Source organism: Mesoplodon mirus, assembly GCF_964341445.2.
Source record: "Mesoplodon mirus genome assembly, chromosome: 5".
Taxonomy (NCBI): Eukaryota; Metazoa; Chordata; class Mammalia; order Artiodactyla; family Ziphiidae; genus Mesoplodon; species Mesoplodon mirus.
Window position 1 is genome coordinate 89311432 of NC_138980.1, and position 22308 is coordinate 89333739.

Here is a 22308-nt window from a genome sequence, read left to right on the forward strand (position 1 = left end):
GCCAGGGCTCTCTCTTTCTCCAGCAGGAGGAACTGCACCAGAACTCATCTCTCCATGGGACCAGGGGTTTATCCCACTCAATCCTCCAATAGGTGAGCTGCAACTTCCCACAGTCCTCAAGAGCTGGTCAGCGAGTTTTCCCAGGCAACTCTTAAAGACACGTGGCACCTAAACGTGTATAGCTCAAAGCTTAAGTAATGTTTATGCCACCCCACTGACAAGGATGCTTTCAATGAGCCTACCCTTGCAATAAAAGAGAACAATGATGTGGAATGGGAGGGGTGAGGCCTCTATTGGCAAATTATTCTATGTTTAGTAGTATCTACATCAGTGCAGCTTCCTATGAGATAGTAGGAAGATCAGGGGATCTTTCCTAAGTATGCTTGGCTTACAAGTTTCCTCAATTAAGCCTATTCTTATCACATAATTCTATCACAATGCAGAATTCCTTCCAAGCATGAAAGAACATATAGGATAAATAGATTCACAAAGTCTTGTAAAAATGAAAAAGAAAAATAAAAGGACTTCTTTACCCAATTCAGTTTGTGTATTAATGAAATTATATGCCTTCCTTATAAAATACATGCTTTAACGATAATGTTAGCTAAAAACCACTGACTACTTCAGGTCAGTCATTTAGCGACAGGCTTCACATACACCATCTTTTTTTAATGCTTTCACATGTTCTATGAGTTGGTATTATTATTACTACCTCCACTTTGCAGATGAACAAAATCAGGGTCAAAGAGGTTAAATAACTTGCCCAAAGTTATATAGCCAGTACAGAGAAGGGCCTGAATGGTTTTAACCACTACTACTTTGCTTTAATTCACTGATATTTCTAACAACTCATGAGGTCTATAGGCAGCATACTGAAACAGGCATACTTTACAGGTGAAAAATGCAAGGTCTATTAACATTAAATGACTTGCTCAATATCATACTAAATTAACACTAATAGCAATAAGTAAAATAATTTCACAAAACTCAGTCTAACGCTCAGTACTGTAGTACTGACAAATGCTATATACATAACAGCTCTAATTTATATACATATTCTAACACCATGGTCAAAACATATCTTTCTAAACCTAAAGATAAGTTTAGTTGTTAGTCCTCAATTTTTTCCTAACTATAACTGAACAAGGCTGGTGCTGATATAATTGCTACATGTGATACAGAAAACTGTTACAAAATTTGGAATTATCTAGTGAACTTTTATGCCTCCATATCAGCGTGGCAACTAAATTAATGAGGACAATATGACTGCTTATAAATAACTCAAACAACCAACATTAATATTTAATTAACTTCTATTCTCACTCTGTAAATATTTTAACACTTCCAATGACAACATGCTATAACAGAAGGGACTTCAAAAACGGCTAGCTATCAACTCTGAAACTAGCTGATATTGTAATCAATATCACATTAAAATAGTACACACCAGAAACAAAAAAAGATTACCTTTTTTTTCCCAACTAACAAAGAACTAAAAGAAAACAAACAGAAGTTGATTACTCAACCTGGTGACACACTAGTATAATTCCCACATGGAATTTACTAAGAATTCCTTCTCTCAGATTTTATATAAGGTAAGAAGTCAAATCTGGGACAAGACATACATACCTTAGAAACACAAAACCTTTGCATAAAAATATAAGCTTCTGGCCTCCCTGGTGGCGCAGTGGTTGAGAGTCCGCCTGCCGATGCAGGGGATGCGGGTTCGTGCCCCGGTCTGGGAGGATCCCATATGCCGCGGAGCGGCTGGGCCCGTGAGCCATGGCCTCTGGGCCTGCGCGTCCGGAGCCTGTGCTCCGCAACGGGAGAGGCCACAACAGTGAGAGGCCCGCATACCGCAAAAAAAAGAAAAAAAAAAATATATATATATATATAAGCTTCTAATGATCATCTGAATTATATCATTTTTAATGTTCAAAAAAACAAATGATAAAATTCAAAACTTCAAAAAAGTTTTTTAAGAAGTTTTAATTCTAGATGATAGGAATATAGGTATTTATTGTTTTATCCTTTGTGTTTTTCTGTATTTTAAACAATAAATAAAAGTAAAATACAAACATTCAAAAAAAACCAAATGAAACTGTGTTTAGTTATCACATGTTGATGTTTACTAAGTTTTCTTGACCCATTCCCTAAAGAAAATACAAAACCAAGAGGCTTTGGTCTAAACTCTCTTGATTTATAATTTTCTACTTTTATTATATTTCTCAAAACTAGAGGATGGACAAAGCAAGAAAATCAGTTCTAAATAAACTCTGAATAGCTGTTTCATGAAACAGAAGCAGAAACAATAAGCTACTCCCTTCCATCTTTGTTCACTCAACCAATGTTTTTCAAGTGCCTGACTTATGCATGCTCAGCACTCCCTCTTAAGTATTTAATGATCTGTAATAACCACCGGGGAAAGACAGCAACTACAGAACTTCCAACATGTTCAAGGTAGTGACAGAATTCATCCTTGTAAGGTAAATTACAGAAAGTTTCTTTTTTTGTGACATGATAGATCAACATGTAATAACTCAATAGGATCTTCTTAAAAAAACAGCTCAAGCCTACGTTAGAAACAGGACAATAAGACAATCCTCCTGAAATTCTTTTTACTGTATCTTATTTAATATCAAGACAAATTACCAACATTTCCAATAATAATGGCTAAAAACTTTTGCAAAACACAAGACAGTTTCCATTTTCCACAATACATGATAGAATTTACTTCAGATATGATGTAGGATATTTGTTTTTTGACAACTCCCCATATAATTCCCTACTAAGATATAACAACCATGCTATCATAACCATTAAGACCAGCAACAGCATCAAAATAATAATCGATGAGGGGAGAACAATCTAGGTAGAAAGATCAGCAAGTACAAAGGCTCTGAGGTAAAAGCATGCTGATATATCTGAGGAACAAGGAGGCCAGTGTCGATGGAGCAAAGGGGAAAAGAGTAGAAAATGAAGTAAGATAAATAGTAGGGTTCGGCGAGGGGAGTCAGATCATGTGAGGCCTCATGGGTCATTTATAAGGAATTTGGCTTTTACTCTTAGTGAGAAGGAAAGCCACTGAAGAACTCAAAATGGAAAAGTATAAAATGTAACATATTTGAATAGTATCACTCCGGCTGTTTTACTGAGAAAAGAAAAAAAGGAAAGGACAGTGGAAGCAGGAAGACCAGTCAGAAAACTACTGACATAGTCAAGAGCTGATGGTGGTGTGGACCCATGTGGAGGAAGTGCAGAGAGCAGTAAGTGGATTCTGCATAATCAACAGATTTGCCAAAGAAGAAGACGTAAGGGAGATCAAGAAACTAAAATGAAGTAACTAAAGTAGTAGGATGCAAACCAGGTATCCTAGAAGCCAAGTGAAGAAGATATTTCATGAAGAAGAGAGTAATAAACAGTCTTAATCAAATAAAGGAGGACTGATGAGAACCTTTGGATTCAGCAACAGTAGAGCTGAAAAACCTGATTAGAATGTGTTCAAGAAAGAATGGGAGAAGAAAAATTTGAGACACTGCGTACAGAAAATGTTTTTAAAGTGTTTTGCTATAAAGAGAGGGAAAGAAATGAGGCAGTTGCTGGAGAAGGAAGTAGGGACAGAATTTTTTTTTTTAAGATGGAAGAACATATAAACATATTATAGACTAGTGGGAATGATCTAGAAGAGAGGAAAAAATGATACTGAAGAGAGAAAAATGCTAGAGCAACGAGGAAGAAGTAAACTAGTATATAAGTGGGTGAGTTGGCCTTAGCTAGGAGCAAAGTTCATTCATCTCTTATAGAAGAGAGTACAAGGACACAGATACAGAGTCTGTAGAAGTTCCCTTCTGAATGCTTCTGATTGCCTAGTGAACTTGGAAGCTACACGTTAGAAGTGCTACAGGTTTGAGAGGGGAGGAGAATGTATCAGCAGTTGTCTAGGAGTGTGGGAGAGTGAAATGACCAGGGAAATATAATGTGATTACTGGGTAGCATTAAGGAATCACTGAGGTCAGAGATCATGAATTTAAAGTGAGGCCAGCATGTATGGTTATCTTTTTTTTCTCTAAGTATGTTCAGATGTGTGGATTCAGGCAAAGAGCTGAGTATATACAAGTCTATGATTATCATGATTGACCATGGAGTTTAAGCTGGGCAAGGAGAGTAAGACATCAGGAGGATCAGGGACAGTGAGAAGATAGATTTAAAAGACAGAAGGTCCCAAAGACACACTGAAAAGATATAAGGAACACAGGAAGAGAATACAGGATTCTGGATATAAACATGTCTATTTTTCTGAAGCTGCCATTTATCTATTAATAAACATTGAACAGTTCAAAAATGTATAACTAGGGCTTCCCTGGTGGCGCAGTTGTTGAGAGTCCACCTGCCGGTGCAGGGGACATGGGTTCGCGCCCTGGTCCGGGAGGATCACACATGCTGCGGAGCGGCTAGGCCCATGAGCCATGGCCACTGAGCCTGCATGTCCAGAGCCTGTGCTCCGCAACGGGAGAGGCCACAACAGTGAGAGGCCCACATACCGCAAAAAAATAAATAAATAAATAAATAAAAGTATAACTATACCTAAAAAACTATCAATAAAAATTTTTATCCTCAAAAAAAAAAAAACCAACAAAAAAAGGGACTGAAGGTCCCAATGGGCTCAAAGAACTGTTGGAGTAACAGTAATTGTGATAAAAGATAAGAGATGGTAGCAGAGAGTGGAAACTGTGAAATTAAGATGATGGAGGGATTTAAGTCTGGATAAAGACATGGTCCAGAAATGAATAGTGAAGTAGGGTAACGGGCAAAATTCATTGGAGAAGAGGAATTCCAGTTTGAAGATACCAGTGTATTGAATGAACTATCCACATGAACGTTGAAATAACCAAGAACTATAACACAAGTAGTACTGGAGTGAATGTCAGTGAACTAAGAAATAAAATCTGTTAGGAGACAATTCTCCATGGGTGTTCCATTCCTGCACATCATGTGAACAGAGGTACTGACTGCCTTTATTGTGGATTATCTTTTCAAGCAAGCTCGTATAGCCAACAGCCCTGGAAAACAGATAGTGTTTCCCTCCAAAGCAAAGGGTAGGTTTATCTATACTTTGCTTGGAAGATATTCTCTTCCTCCAGGACATGGGCAGATATGCTTACGGTCCATTATAAAAGATTCCAGTTCACTAAGCTTGGGCTTCCTCTCCTATAACTCAATCCGCTGTGTGTGCAGGTCTTACCTGCACCTTATCAAGTCACACTTTAGGAACTGGGACTTGAGTAACCAGTGTAAGCAAATGCTGTCACTTTGACTACTGCTTTAGCTGTCAGAAATAAAGCCCTTGGTTTCTGGCCCCGAAATCTCCCATCTTCTGTCAGCATCCATGACACTGTGGTAGTTAACTTGTTAGCTTGCAGGTAGAGTAAAATCTCAGACCACTGAAAGTTTTTGACAAAATATCCAATGAATAGGGAGTGGGAATGAGAGATTACTGCAACCGGATTGGTAGAAGTAGGTATAGTTTGAGAACATGAGATAAAGTCTGGAGATATTTTAGAAGAGAAAAGGGTCTGGAAAATGTAATGAGAAGCAAAGAGAACACCCTCCAGACTCAATGGTATGAAGAAAGCAAAAGAGAAAACTGCTACTACTACTTGAGAGGGTGGCAGGTAGTTTCATCAGGGAAGCCAGATTTAACCTACAGCAAAAAGGTGAAGATAATATTAACAGAAGAGGTTGAAGATAAGGAGAAATTTGCTGATGACTGACCTTGAGTTCCAGGGCCATTATGAAAGATTTTCAGGAGATAGAAAGGGGTGGGTTTGGGGGTTAGATCTGGATACATATGGTAAAAGACCCATGAGTGTTGGGGTTCTTGTGGTGACTTACATGAACAGGAAAAAAGGGCATGAGGAAATCAGTTGCAGTTAGTCTTAATTAGATTAAATGACTCTGTGCTTCTACATCCCTCATCCCGCTTTTATCCACCCAACATCTACTATAGAACACTTATTTCTTACCAAACAAAACATCATTTTAGAAAATTTAGAACACAGAAGTTTTAAAAAATTGAAATGCCAAAATTGTTGTTTAAGACAGTAAGAGGCAAGTGTTAACTTACTTGAATTAGATCTAAAATGCCAAGTTCACTTTCTGAAGAATCCACACAGAAGACAAAATATAATGTTGCATAATGTCTATAAATCAGTTTGTTGTCAGATCCTCCAATTAATCTAAATGACAAAACAAAACAATTGGAATGTTATATCTACAAAATGAAAAACATTTTCATTAGTTCAAGAAAACTGACAATTTGTTTAAAACCTTCTATAAAAAGAAAGGTAACATTTAATGACATAGCATTCAAGTGAACTAGATGGTTGTTTTCTTCAGAGAAGTCAAGTAAAAGATGCCGATGCTTAACATTAGTTCATTCATTCATTCAATTATTTACTGAGTACTTACTATGTGCCAGGTACTGAGAGTGGGTAAGGAGCAATAAACAAACAAAGAAAATATTATCAGAGTGGAAGGGACTACTTAGAGAATCAAAAGAGGATGATGCCACATTGATGGATTTGCTACTTCTTATTGGGTGTTAAAAGAGTTGATGTTTAGACTGAGATCTAATGATAAGGAACCTGCCATGAAAAAATTTAGAGAAGAGCATTGCAGGCAAAGGTAGACTAATAAAAAAGCAATTTCATCAAGAACGAAATATCTGTGCTCAAGAAAGAAAAAGAAGGCCTGCGATCAATGAAAGATTAGCAAGCGATTAGGTCAGAGAAGTAGGCAGAAATGAGATCATAGGGCTTTTTTTTTTTTTTTTTTTTTTTTTTGTGGTACACGGGCCTCTCACTGTTGTGGCCTCTCCCGTTGCGGAGCACAGGCTCCGGACGCTCAGGCTCAGCGGCCATGGCTCACGGGCCCATCCGCTCCACGGCATGTGGGATCTTCCCGGACCAGGGCACGAACCCGTGTCCCCTGCATCGGCAGGCGGACTCTCAACCACTGCGCCACCAGGGAAGCCCCATAGGGCATTTTTAAGAGCTTACTAGATTTAACTCCATAGGTCACAGTATGTTACACAGCTTAACACTGATTATCAACTAGGAAAAAAAAAATGACATTTCTTCTTAAGTTTTGGACATATTTACCATCAAGATCTTCTCCAAAAACACATTTTGTTTTGCAATATAAATGCAAGAAAACTGAGCTAAGAGATACTCAATCCTTTTGCCAAATATTTTTATTTATGTTGACTGGAATTTCAGAGTTTTAAAAATAATAATTCAGGAATCATTACAAACACCTTTTATTTTTCTAAATACAGTTTAACTGTTCCATAGTTAAGTTTACAACAATTCATTCACCTTCTCAAAAGACCCTTTAACACTAACGAAACATAAAAAAATCAAGGCTAAGTATAATCAGAGCTAACTGAACATTCAAACAAGACAAAGGAAAATAACACCTATTTCTTTTTTTTTTTTTTTTTTTTTTGGCTGCACTGAGCAACATGTGGGATCTTAGTTCCCGATCAGGGATCAAACCCATGCCCCCTGCAGTGGAAGCATGGAGTCTTAACCACTGGAGCACCAGGGAAGTCCCTATTTGTCACTCAATAAAAGTAATACTAAATTCACAAGTTTTGTAGAAACAACTTCTCTAAGTATACACTCATTATTTTTTATTACTTTATATCCTCTAATACCAAAAGTGAAAATGATCTTTGACAAGAATTAAAAACTCCTACTATCTAGAAAAGGTACACAATTTAAAAATATGTACAAGCACTTTAAAGATTCTCTGAGTTGTATTTATAGACTATCATTGCAACTGTTCCTTGAAAGGGACAAAAAGAAGCAACAGCAGACTCTACTTCATCCTGAATCTGCAATTTAGTGATTATCTTAAATTTTTGTTTGGATCTGCTTTAAAAGAAGACCAAACTTTTGAAAACTGTAAGTTTCAAAATGACAATTAAAGTTATTAAAAGAAAACAAAATATTAATATAAGTACACGTTTTGTTATAATTTCATCTTTATACTATAGTACAATACTGATTCAAATTCTTGTATAGAATGTAATACACGACATGAAAGATACAGAATTTTAGAAATCCTTAGTCCAAATATCTTATTTAACATAAGAGGAGAAAACTGAGGTACAAAGAATTTAAGTGACCTAACCAAGAAAACCAGCTTGTTAGTAACAAAACTAGGACTAAACCAGATGTGTAGCCTCGTCTCTGATGCAATATTTGCTTTCTACTTTTTGTAAGGTTGGAAAAGAATAATTACAAACTCAAGTCATACTTCCTAGTTCAAACAGTGCCCTGGTTAGACCAATCAATTTCTTGCACTGTGCTGGGTGATTAATTTCCTATGAGGTTAGAAGATTAAGGAGCTGAGATAAAGGGAAACGATGGTAATGGCAAACACAACTCAACTACAGTTTAAGAGAGATAAGTAAAGTACAATTAAAATACAAAAACAGAAAGCAAGTACATCTGTCTCAACTATTACATTGGAGGCCTCGAGTTAACAGCAAAATTTACAAATCATAGGTGTGTATTTGCAAATTTAAGAGCAGCATGATATAACCTTTCAAGAAATGCAAGTAAACTTTCTACATGATAAAAAGTAATTTATAGTCAGGTTAGAATGAATTCTCTATTATGAAAACTGTTTTTCATAATATGCATCATACACCTTAAAAATACAGAAAAGTTTAAGTTTCTCAGACTAATCTCTGATTATTCATAATGAGGTTCAGCTAAAGTTTAGTTTTTGAATTGTCACTGAGGAAATATCTTGTTAAGAAATTAAACATATAAACACGGGAAGGAAAGTTTATGAAATTATTTGAGAACAAATTATTTTCATGAAACCCATTAATTTAAAACTATTTACAATAGTTGGCAAACTAATCATAAGCAATTTTTATTTATTCATTTTAAAAATAGAAAAGTCTTAGCTGAATTCGAATCTGTCTATCTAGACACACACATATATTAGAAAAGCAGACGTCAGAATTGATCATAATATAAAATAAAGGGTGCTATCTAAATTCTTATGAAAACAGGTCCATTCAGCCTAAGGAGTACTCTGTAGTCATTAAAAAGAATGAGATTGCTTTAGATGGGTTTATATGCAGAGTTTTTCAAAGTATAAGTGCAAACAAGCAACATGAAAACCAGCATACATGTGTGATCCCATAAGTAAAAATTTTTAAGGTTATACTTCTATATGTTAGTGCAAAATTAATTTTCTAGAAGGATACACAAGAAACTGGGAAGAAGGACTAAAGCTGGAGGAGGAAGACTAGGTCTAAATTTTATACTTCCATGTAATGTTTGAATTTTTGCCATATGAATATATTACCTTTATATAAAATGCCTTTATAAATTTTTAAAAGAAAAAGATTAAATATCTTCAAAAAATTATTTAAGTTAGATTTATAGTTAACATAAACGGCAATTAATTCCCCCAATCCAATTAATCAATTAGGAAATTTTAAGATAAAACAATTAAACAGTATATATTTTACTCATATAGTCAAAGATTAGAAATGTCCATGAAATGCTTTACTTACAATCCTCCTTCTAGGAAATTACAAACATTTTCATCTCTCTTAGATACCAAATGGAATGTCTCCCTGATGATTTGCTGTTGTGTATCTTCACTCTGAGAAAGAATAATTCATATATGTTAGGATCTAATTTCTAGGTTTAACAGCATTATAAGAATTAAAAAAATAAAAGGTAGTAGTATCTGTCTGGGAAATTCATCTAAGAGTGCAGTCCTTGGAGAACTAACCTATCATACTTTAAAAGAAACAAAACCTAACATTTTAAAATTAAAAACAAAACAAAAAATCAGCACTTTATAGTTTATCACTTCAATAAAACTTATTTCTCAGCTTCAAAAACCAACAAGAAAAATATCAGACACATGAATTATAGACACTAGTAAAAGGGACACTAGATATTAACTAGTCAAAGCCCGTTGTTTTACAAATGAGTAAACTGAAATAAAGAGATGAAGTTAAATTCACCAAGCAATTCATATCCCAGTAAAAAAGAGTCAGCTTCTCAAACACTGCAATAGAAAACTGGGCAAAATCACGTACAAGAATTTCACAGGAAAGAAAATATGATGGTCCATAAACAAATAAAAAGATGGTAAACCTCATTAGTAATGAAGTGAAACACAAGTTAAAGTAACAATGAGATAACTCCACATGTACCATATCAGCAAAAATGTAAAATTATGACACTATCAAATGTTGACAAAGATGTGGAGTCAAAGAAACTCATCCTACCAGTGGGAAGGTAAGTGGTATAACCACTTGGGCAAAAAGTTTTACAATCCAGCACTCCACTCCTAGGTACAATGATAACCCATATGAAACCATTGTTTCATTGTTTTTTTTGTTTTTTGGTTTTTTTTGCAGTACGCGGGCCTCTCACTGTTGTGGCCTCTCCCGTTGCGGAGCACAGGCTCCGGACACACAGGCTCAGTGGCCACGGCTCACGGGCCCAGCCGCTCCGCGGCATGTGGGATCCTCCTGGACCGGGGCACGAACCCGCGTCCCCTGCATCGGCAGGCAGACCCTCAACCACTGTGCCACCAGTGAGGTCCGAAACCATTGTTTTTGAAGGTCAAAAACAAAAGAAAATTGGTCAACTACATATACATAATAAATTCTTAACCTGTATACCAAGAAGCACGTAGAAGAATGTTCATAAAAGCACCATAACAACAACAAAAAGCTGAAAACAACCCAAATGTCCATCAACCACACATAAATTATGGTACACATTTTTAATTAATTTATTTATTTATTTTTTATTTTTTTGGCTGCATTGGGTCTTCATTGCTGCGTGCGGCCTTTCTCTAGTTGCAGCAAGTGTTGTGGTGCACGGGCTTCTCATTGCGGTGGCTTCTCTTGTTGTGGAGCATGGGCTCTAGGCATGCGGGCTTCCGTAGTTGTGGCTCGTGGGCTCCAGAGCGCAGGCTCAGTAGTTGTGGTGCACGGGCTTAGTTGCTCCACGATATGTGGGATCTTCCTGGACCAGGGCTCGAACCCATGTCCCCTGCATTGGCAGGCGGATTCTTAACCACTGTGCCACCAGGGAAGTCCCTGTGGTATGCTTATAAAATAGAATCCTATAAGCAGTAAAAATTAAATCAGTATATTATACCCATCAATATGAATGATTCTCAAAAGTTTAATGTGGAAAAAAAGTTACCACAGCTCAAGTTGCCATTAAAAAAATACCATAGACTGAAGATTTAACTAACAGAAATTCATTTTCTCACAATTCTGGAGGCTAAAAGTTCAAGACTGAGGTGCCAGCATAGTTGGGTTCTGGTGAGTGATCTCTTCTTGGCTGGAAGACAACCACCTTCTCACTGTGTCCTTGCATGTCCTTATGGGGAAAAACAGCAAGAACAGGTTCTCTGGTATCTCTTCTGGTAAATGCACTAATCACATCATGAGGGTAAATGCACTAATCACATCATGAGGGCCCCACCCTCATAATCTCATTTAAACCTAATTATCTCCCAAAGTTCCAATCCCAAACGCCATCAAATTGAGGGTTAGGGCTTCAAACTGTGGATGTGGGGGGTACACAATTCACTCTACAGCAGGGGAAAAAAGTAAGTACCAGAATGATATGTAATCATTCCATTAGTATAAAATTCAAAAACAGGCAAAACTAAATATTACGTAGTGACAGAAATTTGGGGGTGATAAAAATAAAACTATAAAGAAAATCATGGAAATGATTAACAAATTTCAAAGGATTAGTTTCAAAGGAAGAAACAAAACTGTCAGTCACAGATGAAAAGATTTTCCACATAGAAAATCTAACATAATTTACACAGAAGTGTTGTAATTAGTAAAAGGTTTTATTAAGAACACAAAGAAAGACATTATATAAAATTCTACTGCCATTCTAACCTTCTGCAATTATGAGTTGTAAAATATAATTTTAAAAAGATACCATCAAAAACCATGCAGTGCCTAGGAATAAAGGAAACAATAACAACAAAAAATGCAAGAGAAAATGTAAAACTTTACTGAAAAAATTAAAGAATACCTAAGTAAGTAAAAAAATGTACAATGCTTATAGACTGAATGAGTCAATATTATAAAGATGCTCAATCTCCCCAAAATGCTCCAAAGACTTAAAGCAATTCTAATCAAAATCCCAACAAGGGTGTAGGGGGAGAACTTGAAAACCGGATTATGACTCCAAATATGACTCCTCTCATGAAATCAGAGGACTAGAATAACAAGACACTCTCAAGTGGAATATAAGAGGACCTGCTGACCAGATTAAGAATTATTGTAAAGCCACAGTAATTAAGGCAACATATTGGTGCAGAAATAGGGAAATTGACTGATGGAACCAGAAACACACCCACATATAAATATAGTTATTTAATTTAAAACAGAATACTCACTGCAGATTAGCAAGGATGGAAGAGCATTTCCATAAATGGTGCCAGGATAAAAATTTTTCTTTTGTTCTAATACAATGAACTTCTAGCTCTCACATACTCAAAAATCAATCCCAGATTGATTAAAAATGTCAATAGTGAAGCTACAAAAATTTAAAAATATAATACAGAAGAATATCTTTATAACATTGTAATAGTGTTGGACTTTCAAATAAGACACAAATAACGATAACCATAAAGGAAAAGGTTGGCAAATTTGATCACATCAAAAGTAAGCACTTATTTTTTTAACTTTATTTATTTTATTTTTGGCTGCGTTGGGTCTTTGTTGCTGCGTGTGGATTTTTCTCTAGTTGCGGCGAGTGTGGGCTACTCTTTGTTGCGGTGCATGGGCTTCTCACTGCGGTGGCTTCTCTTGTTGTGGAGCATGGGCTCTAGGCGTGCAGGCTTCAGTTGCTCCACTGCATGTGGGATCTTCCTGGACCAGGGCTCAAACCCGTGTCCCCTGCATTGGCAGGAGGATTCTTAAGCACTGTGCCACCAGGGAAGCCCAGTAAGCACTTTTAATGCTCAAATGACACCAGAAAAAAGAATTAAGAGAGCTACAAACATGACAAACATATCTGTAATACATAAAAACTGACAAAGGAATAGTTGCTAGCATACATAAAGAACACTTAAATGCCAGTAAGAAAAAGATAAACATCCCAACAGAAAAATGACTTGGCAAAATATAAGACCTGGAATACATCAAACTAAGAAGTTTCTGTATAGCAAAGAAAACCATCAACAAATAGGTAACCTGCTGAATGGAAGAAAATATTATATACCTGATAAGAGGTTAATATCCAAAATATATAAAGAACTTATACAACTCAGTAGCAAAAATACAGAATCAATCCAATTTAAAAAATTAGGACAGAAAATCTAAATAGAGATTTTTCCAAGGAAGACATACAGATGGCCAAAAGGTACATGAAAAGATGCTCAACACCACTAATCATCAGGGAAATGCAAATTATAACCACAATGAAGTATCACTTCACACCTATTAGAATGATTATAAAGATGCTAAAAATAATGAGTATTGGCGAGGAGGTGGAGAAAATGGAACACTTGTGTATGTTGGTGGGAATGTAAATTGGTGCCGCTGCTATGAAAACCAGTATGGACGTTCCTCAAAAAATTAAAAATAGAACTACCACATGACCCAGCAATTCCACTTCCAAGTTTTTATCTGAAGAAAATGAAAATACTAACTTGAAAAGATAAAAACACTCTCATGTTCATTAGGACATTATACACAATAGCCAATATATGGGAACCACTTATGTGTCCATCGGTGTCCATGGATGGGTAAAGAAAATAAAATGTGATGTATACAAAGGCAAACCTTGGAGATATTGAAGGTTTGGTTCTAGACCACAATAAAGCAAATATTATAATAAAGGGAGTCACATGAATATTTTGGTTTTCCAGTGAGTATATGTTATGTTTAAGCTATACAGTAGTCTACTAAGTGTGCAACAGCATTATGTCTAAAAAAATGTACATACCTTAATTTAAAAATACTTTATTGTTAAAAAATGCTAACTATCATCTGAGCTTTCCATGAATCATAATCTTTTTGCTGGTGGAGGGTCTTGCCTCAGTGGCTGCTGACTCCCCAGGGTGGTGGCTGCTGAAGGTTGGGGTGACTGTGCCAATTTCTTAGACTATGACAACAGTAAAGTCTGCCTCGCTGATGGACTCTTCCTTTCATAAAGAAGGAATCATGCAATGCTGCTTGATAGCATTTTACCCACAGGAGAACTTCTTTCAAAATTGGAGTCAGTCCTCTCAAACCCTGCAAATACTTTATCAACTAAGTTTATGAATTATTCTAAGTCCTTTGTTGTCGTAACAATAAACTTTACAGAATCCTCACCAGGAGTAGATTCTATCTCAAGAAATCACTTCTTTGCTCATCCTTAAGAAGCAACTCCTCATCCACTCAAGTTTTTTATCATGAGACTGCAGCAATTCAGTCACATCTTCAGGCTCTGCTTCTAATTCTAGTTCTCTTGCTATTTCCACCACAGCTACAGTTACTTCCTCCACTGAAGTCTTGAATCCCTCCCCTGCAAGTCATCCATGAAGGCTGGAATCAACTTCTTCCAAACTCCTGTGAATGTTGATATTATGATCTCTTCTCATGTTCTTTTGATTATGATTGACTATGATTGACTATGATTTGACTATTGACTATGATTCTCAAGAATCATAATGTTCTTACTGGCATCTAGAATGGTGAGTCCTTCCCAGAAGGTTTTCAACTGACTTCGCTCAGATCCATCAGAGGAATCACCATCTATGGCAGCTATAGCCTCACAAAATGTATTTCTTAAAGAAGAAGAGTTGAAAGTCAAAATGACTCCTTGATCTGTGGGCTGCAGAATGGACACTGTATTAGCAAGCATGAAAATAACATGAATCTCACTGTACATCTCCATCACAGCTCTTGGGTAACCAGCTGCATTGTCAATGAGCAGTAATATTTTGAAAGGAATCTTTTTTTTTCTGAACTGTAGGTCTTAACAGTGGGCTTAAAATAAATTCAGTAGACCATGTTGTAAATAGATGTGCTGTCATCTGGCTTTGTTGTTCCATTTATAGAACACAAGGAGAGTAGCACAATTTTAGCATAACATTAGCATAATTCTTAAGGGCCCTAGGATTTTTGGAATGGTAAATGAGCACTGGCTTCAACAAAGTCACCAACTACATTGGCCCCCAACAAAAGATTCAGCCTATCCTTTGAATCGTTGAAGCAAGGCGCGTCCTAGATGGCATCTTCTTCCAACAGAAGGCTCTTTTGTCTACACTGAAAATCTGTTGTTTAGTACAGTCACCTTCATTCATTATCTTAGTTAGATCTTCGGGATAACTCAATGTAGTTTCTACATCAGCACTTGCTGCTTCACCTTGCACTTTCATGTTATGGAGACGGCTTCTTTCCTTAAACCTCTGCTAGCTTCAAACTTTTCTTCTGCAGCATCCTCACCTATCTCAGCCTTAATATAGAGTTGAAGAGTTAGCGCCTTGCTCTGGATTAGGCTTTGGCTTAAGGGAATGTTATGGCTGGTTTGACCTTTTATTCAGACCACTAAACTTTCTTCACATCGGCAATAAGGCTGTTTCACTTTCTTATCATCTGTGTGCTCACTGCAGTAGCACTTTTAATTTCCTTCAAGAACTTTTCCTTTGCATTCACAGCTTGGCTAACCGGTGCAAGAGGCTAAACTTTCAGCCTACCTTAGCTTTCAACATGCCTTCCTCACTAAGCTTAATCATATCTTGCTTTTGATTTAAAGTGAGAGACATGCAACTCCTCCTTTCACTTGAACTTAGAGGCCACTGTCAGATTATTAACTGGTCTAATTTCAATATTGCTGTGTCTCAGGGAACAGGGAGGCCCAAGAAGTGGGAGAGAGATAGGGGATTGGCTGGTGAGTGGAGCAGTCAGAACACACACATTTGGTTCGCTCTCTTATGTGTGTGTGGTTCGTGGCATTCCAAAACAATTATAACAGTAACATCAATGATCACTATCACAGATCACTATCACAAAGATAATAGTAATGAAAATTTTTGAAATATTGCGAGAATTACCAAAATGTGACATAGAGGCACAAGTGAGCAAATGCTGTTAGAAAAATGGCGCCAATAGACTTGGCTTGAGGCAGGGTTGCCACAAATCTTCAATCTGTAAAAAATACAGTATCTGTAAAGTGCAATAAAGCAAAGAGCAATAAAATGAGGTATGCCTGCAAATTTGTGTTGTTTTTAAGTCACTGAGTTTGTGGTCATTTGTTAGAGCAACAGTATAAGTGAATACCAGGCCATACTGAAAACAGGGGGATTAAGAAAATGTCAACAAGCCAGATGTTGAAATCTCTAGTCCTTTTCTTCAATCAGTTCCCAGAATTCCTACAGTTAGGCCTTCGTCACCCTCCAGGCTAAAGCCTGGAACAAACTTCTCCAGGAACTGTACCTAGATCTAAAGTTAATGACATTGGAGGTTCCAAATTTGGCAGAAACTGTTATCTGTTCACCAAACTCTACTTCCCAAGCACACAATTCAAGAATATTTTCCATTCTCCCTTGAATTTAAGGGAGCCATACAACTCAGTTTTGGACAATGTGATGTCGTAGGCAGTTGCAGTGGTATACCAGAGCTGGCACAATTGAAAACAACAGTGCGTTATCTCTTCCCATTTCTGCATTCAGTCACATGATGTCACTACATCATGCTGGTAGCATGAAACTGACCATAATGGAGTACTTACATCATGTAGCCAATACTACAAAATAGAGTTCTTTCCTCCCAAGTGAGCCAGTTGTTAAAAATATACTGTCCATGTACCTACTGGTCATCTGTATGCCTTCTTTAAATGCAAATCAAAACTATAGTGAAGTACCACCTCACACCAGTCAGAATGGCCATCATTAAAAAGTCTACAAATAACAAATGCTGGAGAGGGTGTGGAGAAAAAGGAAACCTCCTATAGTGTTGGTGCCAATGTACTGATAAGCTGGTGCAGCCACTATGGAGAACAGTATGGAGGTTCCTCAGTAAACTAAAAATAGAATTGCCATATGATCCAACAATCCCACTCCTGGACATATACCCGGACAAAACTATAACTCAAACAGATACATGCACCCGTATGTTTATAGCAGCACTATTCACAATAGCCCAAACATGGAGACAACCTAAATGTCCGTGGACAGATGAATGGATAAAGAAGATGTGGTACATATACACAATGGAAAAATACTCAGCCATAAAAAGAACGAAATAATGCCATTTGCAGCAACGTGGATGCAACTAGAGATCATACTAAGTGAAGTCAGAAAGAGAAAGACAAATGACATGATATCACCATATGATATCACTTATATGTAGAATCTAAAGTATGGCACAAATGAACCTATCTACAAATCAGAAACAGTTTCACAAACATAGAGAACAGACCTGTGGTTGCCAAGGGGGAGGTGGGTTGGGGAGGGAAGTACTGGGAGTTTGGGATTAGCAGGTGTAAACTACTATATATAGGATGGATAAACAAGCTCCTACTGTATAACACAGGGAACTATATTCAATATCCTGTGATAAACCACAATGGAAAAGAATGTAATAAAAAGAATGTCAACATGTGTTTAACTGTGTCACTTTGCTGTACAGCAGAGAATGGCACAACATTGTAAATCAAATATACTTCAAAAATAACTTCTTTTAATTTTAAAAATATATTAAAAAAAATTTTAAATACACCATGTAGGGGCTTCCCTGATGGCGCAGTGGTTAAGAATCCGCCTGCCAATGCCAGGGACACAGGTTCAAGCCCTGGTCTGGGAATGCTGCGGAGCAACTAAGCCTGTGTGCCACAACTACTAAGCCTGTGCTCTAGAGCCCGCGAGCCACAACTACTGAGCCCACATGCCACAACTACTGAAGTCCGCGTGCCTAGAGCCTGTGCTCTGCAACAAGAGAAGCCAGCGCAATGAGAAGCCTGCGCACCGCAACAAAGAGTAGCCTCTGCTCGCTGCAACTAGAGAAAGCCCGCATGCAGCAACAAAGACCCAATGCAGCCAAAAATAAATAAATTAAATAAATTAAACAATACACCATCTAAGCCTCACTCATAAAAATTCATGCACAATCTTCCACGTTAACTAGATGCAGAAGTTCCGTTAACACCATCTCAAGAATGACAAATAAGTGCCCACAAAGAAGGTTCTAGCTGATCAGAAACACCAATACTATACTTTATGTGAGTGAGAAATAAACTTTTATTATGTTAAGGCACTAAGACTGGGGGGATTGTTGTTACAGCAATTGTTACCCTAGCTAAACTGCCTAGCCACACTGTCTCAAGTAAAGCTCATATAGATAACCTCTACTCATGGATTCAGCGTTTCCAATTAGTTTTCAGTATCCTATCTTTACACAGAAGTCAACCAAAGATTAGTGGACATCTGAAGACAGCTCGAACATAAAAGCTAAGGACAAAAGTAGGGGAGAAAAGCAACTGAGAGGAAACAAACCAAGTAGGAAGAAGAAAATTTTTAAGTATATATCATTAATACCAGAGAGATAAGAAAAGATAATCCAACTAGGAAACAGGAACAGGAACAGCATACCACAAAACAGTAACATTCAGAAATTTTTTAAAAAGAGTTCACGTAAATTAAAAATATACGGAGAAATTTTAAAATTGGGGGGAAAGAATGGAAAATCATTCAAAAAATAGGACCAAAGGGCGCAAAGACAGAAAATAGAAGAGAAAGGATAACAAAAGTAGAACAACAATCCAGAGGAATGCTGAATAAAAGGAGATTCAAAAAGAGAAGAGAGCAAACTGAGAAATTTTTCAAGGAAAGAAAACAAGAACTTCCAGAATTAAAGAGCCCATCAAGAATCCAGCACAACTAATGAAAACAGACTCATAGCAAGGGTCTATGAAACTTTAGAAATTGCTGACAAACAGGACACTACATATTTTCTGGACAGTAAAAACAGATCATACACAAAGAACAGGTAATCAGAATTGCATCAGGCTTTTCGATAACAATACTGGAAACTAAAAGGTAATAGAGCAACGCCACCAAAATTCTGAGGAAAAGTTATTTCCAACCAAGAATTCTATAGGCAGTCAATGTAAAGTTATACTCTTTTCAGACATGCAAGATCTCAAAAAAAATCTACCTCCCATGACCTTTCTCAAGAAGTTACTGGAGGATAACTCCTGTAAGCTCCACCATGGTAAGGTAATAAACCAAAAAAATCAAGCAACAAGGGATCCAACACAGGAATAGGCAAAAGGAATAACTAAGATAACAAAGATCCTAATATGACTGCCATAAAACAGGTCCAGGTTGGACCTAGTCAAAGGATTCCAGGAGGGATTTCTTCAGGAACATGAAACTGATAGAAGATGTATATGACTGAGACAACTGGCAAAGACATGAATTAGTGATAAGTAAATAAAAAACTTGATCAAAGGAAAAGGCGACTGTATCCGCAAGGAAAATGAAATGTCAGGAAAGGAAAAACTAAGCACAGTTTACAACATGGTTCAGCTGAGGATGTTTACACAAGAAATTAATATAAACACCAAATACTGATCTAATCAAAATTATGCCGTAACTATGAAAGGACTGGTAGGATACAGATGCTGGGCGGGAGGGGTGGAAAAGGAGCTAAATAATCATTTTCAATAGCAGAAGTCAACAGATCATGCCCACAAGTGAAAAATCAGGCAACAAAATAAGCATGTTATTTAGAGACATGTAATAATCACTGAGTTATCAAATAAAAGTACGTACCTGTGGGAAGGGGGAAATGAGACCATGTTGTTTTTTCATTATAAACCTTATAGAACTATTATATTCTTTAACCTATGCTAATGTATAACTTTGATAAGCAAACTAAAAATTAAAAAGGGAGGGAGGAGAGTATGGATTCTGCAACCAGACTATTGGGGTTTATTCCTGAATATGGTCTGTATTAACTGGGTGACTTTGAGCAAGTTACTTAACCTCTCTGAGTGCCTGAGTTTTCCTCATTTGTAGCAAGAATAACAGTATCTACCTCACGGAGTTGTTGTGAAGATTGAGTTAATATATATAAAGCTCTTAAAAACAACAGCTGGCACATAATAAGCATGGATTAACACTGACTTACTTTAGAAAATCTACCTCCAGGCCTTGTTAGAATTCTAATGATAGTGTAAAGGTCTTAGAGGAGTTTTATTTTAAGGAAAGTTATCTTTTTGCATTATATTATTGTTTATAAACAAATAACAGGTTAAATATGCTAAACCTTAATTATGTTTCACTATTTTAACAGTGAAAAGAATTTCTCATATGAACTTCAAGACTGCTACTTGGAATCATCTTTCTTAAAATACCAAGCAATACTCAACTAAGAAAATCAATACTGGTAAGAAGTCTTGAAATTTTAATCAAATAACCAGTCTAAGTTAAAATTAAACAAATTAAGTCTCTGCTTACATAAGACAACTTCCCTTTCTTTAAAAATCAATTTAATTTAACAGCTTTCATAAAGAAGCCTAGAGCTTGCCTCAGGCTGATGAGATTTCCTAACACTGTTTCATAACAAAGGTATACATACATTTCAGTCAGTCACAACTCCTAGATTACATCAGTCTAAAGACAACTAGAGTTACACAAAGGCAACAACTTTTATTTTAAATACTTCTTAATGCATACTGAAAATTAAATTTTAAAAATTCAGTATCCCACTAATAAAACCTTATCTTTTCCTATGCTTCTTCCTTGTTCCTACACATATATCATAAAAGGCAACTTTAAAACCCAAACTTTCCTCTAATCAAACAGTAAATATGTCATTATCCTCTTCCCTCCCTCCCACACACGAAGAATTTTTTTCTAAAATGCATTCATTCGGGCTTCCCTGGTGGCGCAGTGGTTAAGAATCCACCTGCCGGACTTCCCTGGTGGCGCAGTGGCTGAGAGTCCGCCTGCCGGTGCAGGGGACACGGGTTCGTGCCCCGGTCTGGGAGGATCCCACATGCTGCGGAGCGGCTGGGCCCATGAGCCATGGCCGCTGAGCCTGCGCGTCCGGAGCCTGTGCTCCGCAACGGGAGAGGCCACAACAGTGAGAGGCCCGCGTACCGCAAAAAAAAAAAAAAAAAAAAAGAATCCACCTGCCAATGCAGGGGACATGAGTTTGAGCCCTGGTCCAGGAAGATCCCGAAAGATCCCACATGCCGCGGAGCAACTAAGCCCATGCGCCACAACTACTGAGCTCGTGTGCCACAACTACTGAAGCCTGCATGCCTAGAGCCCGTGTGCCACAACTACTGAAGCCTGCGCACCTAGAGCCTGTGCTCCACAACAAGAGAAGCCACCACAATAAGAAGCCTGCGCACCGCAATGAAGAGTAGCCCCCGCTCGCCGCAACTAGAGAAAGCCCACAAGCAGCAACGAAGACTCAATGCAGCCAATAAAAAAAAAAAAATGCATTCATTCACTCCACTGAATGTTAGAATATCAAGAATTACCAAGATAAAGAGAAAGTTTCTTTTCCCAAAGAGCTTAAAGCAAGAAATAAAATGAATATAACTACTTAATATTTTTATTTCATGTTCTGTATCTTGCCTTTTTTATATTTCAAAAAAGAAATAGATGTCTTTATAATAAAAGGGGGCAATCCCTGACATAAGAACAGCACAAATAATATACTATAAGAAGGGGAACAAATGATTTTCAGCAGCAAGATTATTTTCAAAGAAAAGTGACAGATATCTAGGGACGGCCTTAAAGAACAGATAGAATTCAGAAATGCAGAGAAGAGGGAATGTGAAGTTACATGATATTGGAGGCAGAAGGAAAAGTTTGGGCCAAAGCATGGAATCAAGAAAGCGAGCAGCATATATGAGGAATAATTAGTTCATTCTGCAAAAGGAAGAGGACTGTCTTTTTCCTAAAAGGAAGAGAAGTTTGAAAACTAAGCCTCAGAGCACTCCAACATTTAGGAATCATGAAGAAAAGAAGGCCCCAGCAAAGAAAATTCAGTGGTTTTTTTTTGCCAGACCTCTCCCAAGCAGGAAGTCTGGCTGGAGACTTGATATATGTGAGTAGGCTTCACTTTAGCCTGAGTGTATAAAGAACAAGCAGTCATCATGGGGCTACCCTTAAATCCCAAACAACAAGGAGGGAAGAGGGCACCTGCAACAGAAATTATATTAATACTTGCCCAGATATTTCATTAAATTTCTTTGAACTCTCTGGCATTTT

At 37.1% G+C, this 22308-nt stretch overlaps 1 protein-coding gene across 1 annotated transcript in view; it reads right to left on the reverse strand.

Moving 5' to 3' along the window:
• The window catches only part of AP3S1 (adaptor related protein complex 3 subunit sigma 1), a 68571-nt gene that overhangs the window by 33827 nt on the left and 12436 nt on the right, over positions 1-22308 (reverse strand). Inside the window, 2 exon segments of the mRNA XM_082621885.1 lie at positions 6125-6236; positions 9602-9693. Coding sequence (XP_082478011.1) covers positions 6125-6236; positions 9602-9693 — 204 coding nt within the window.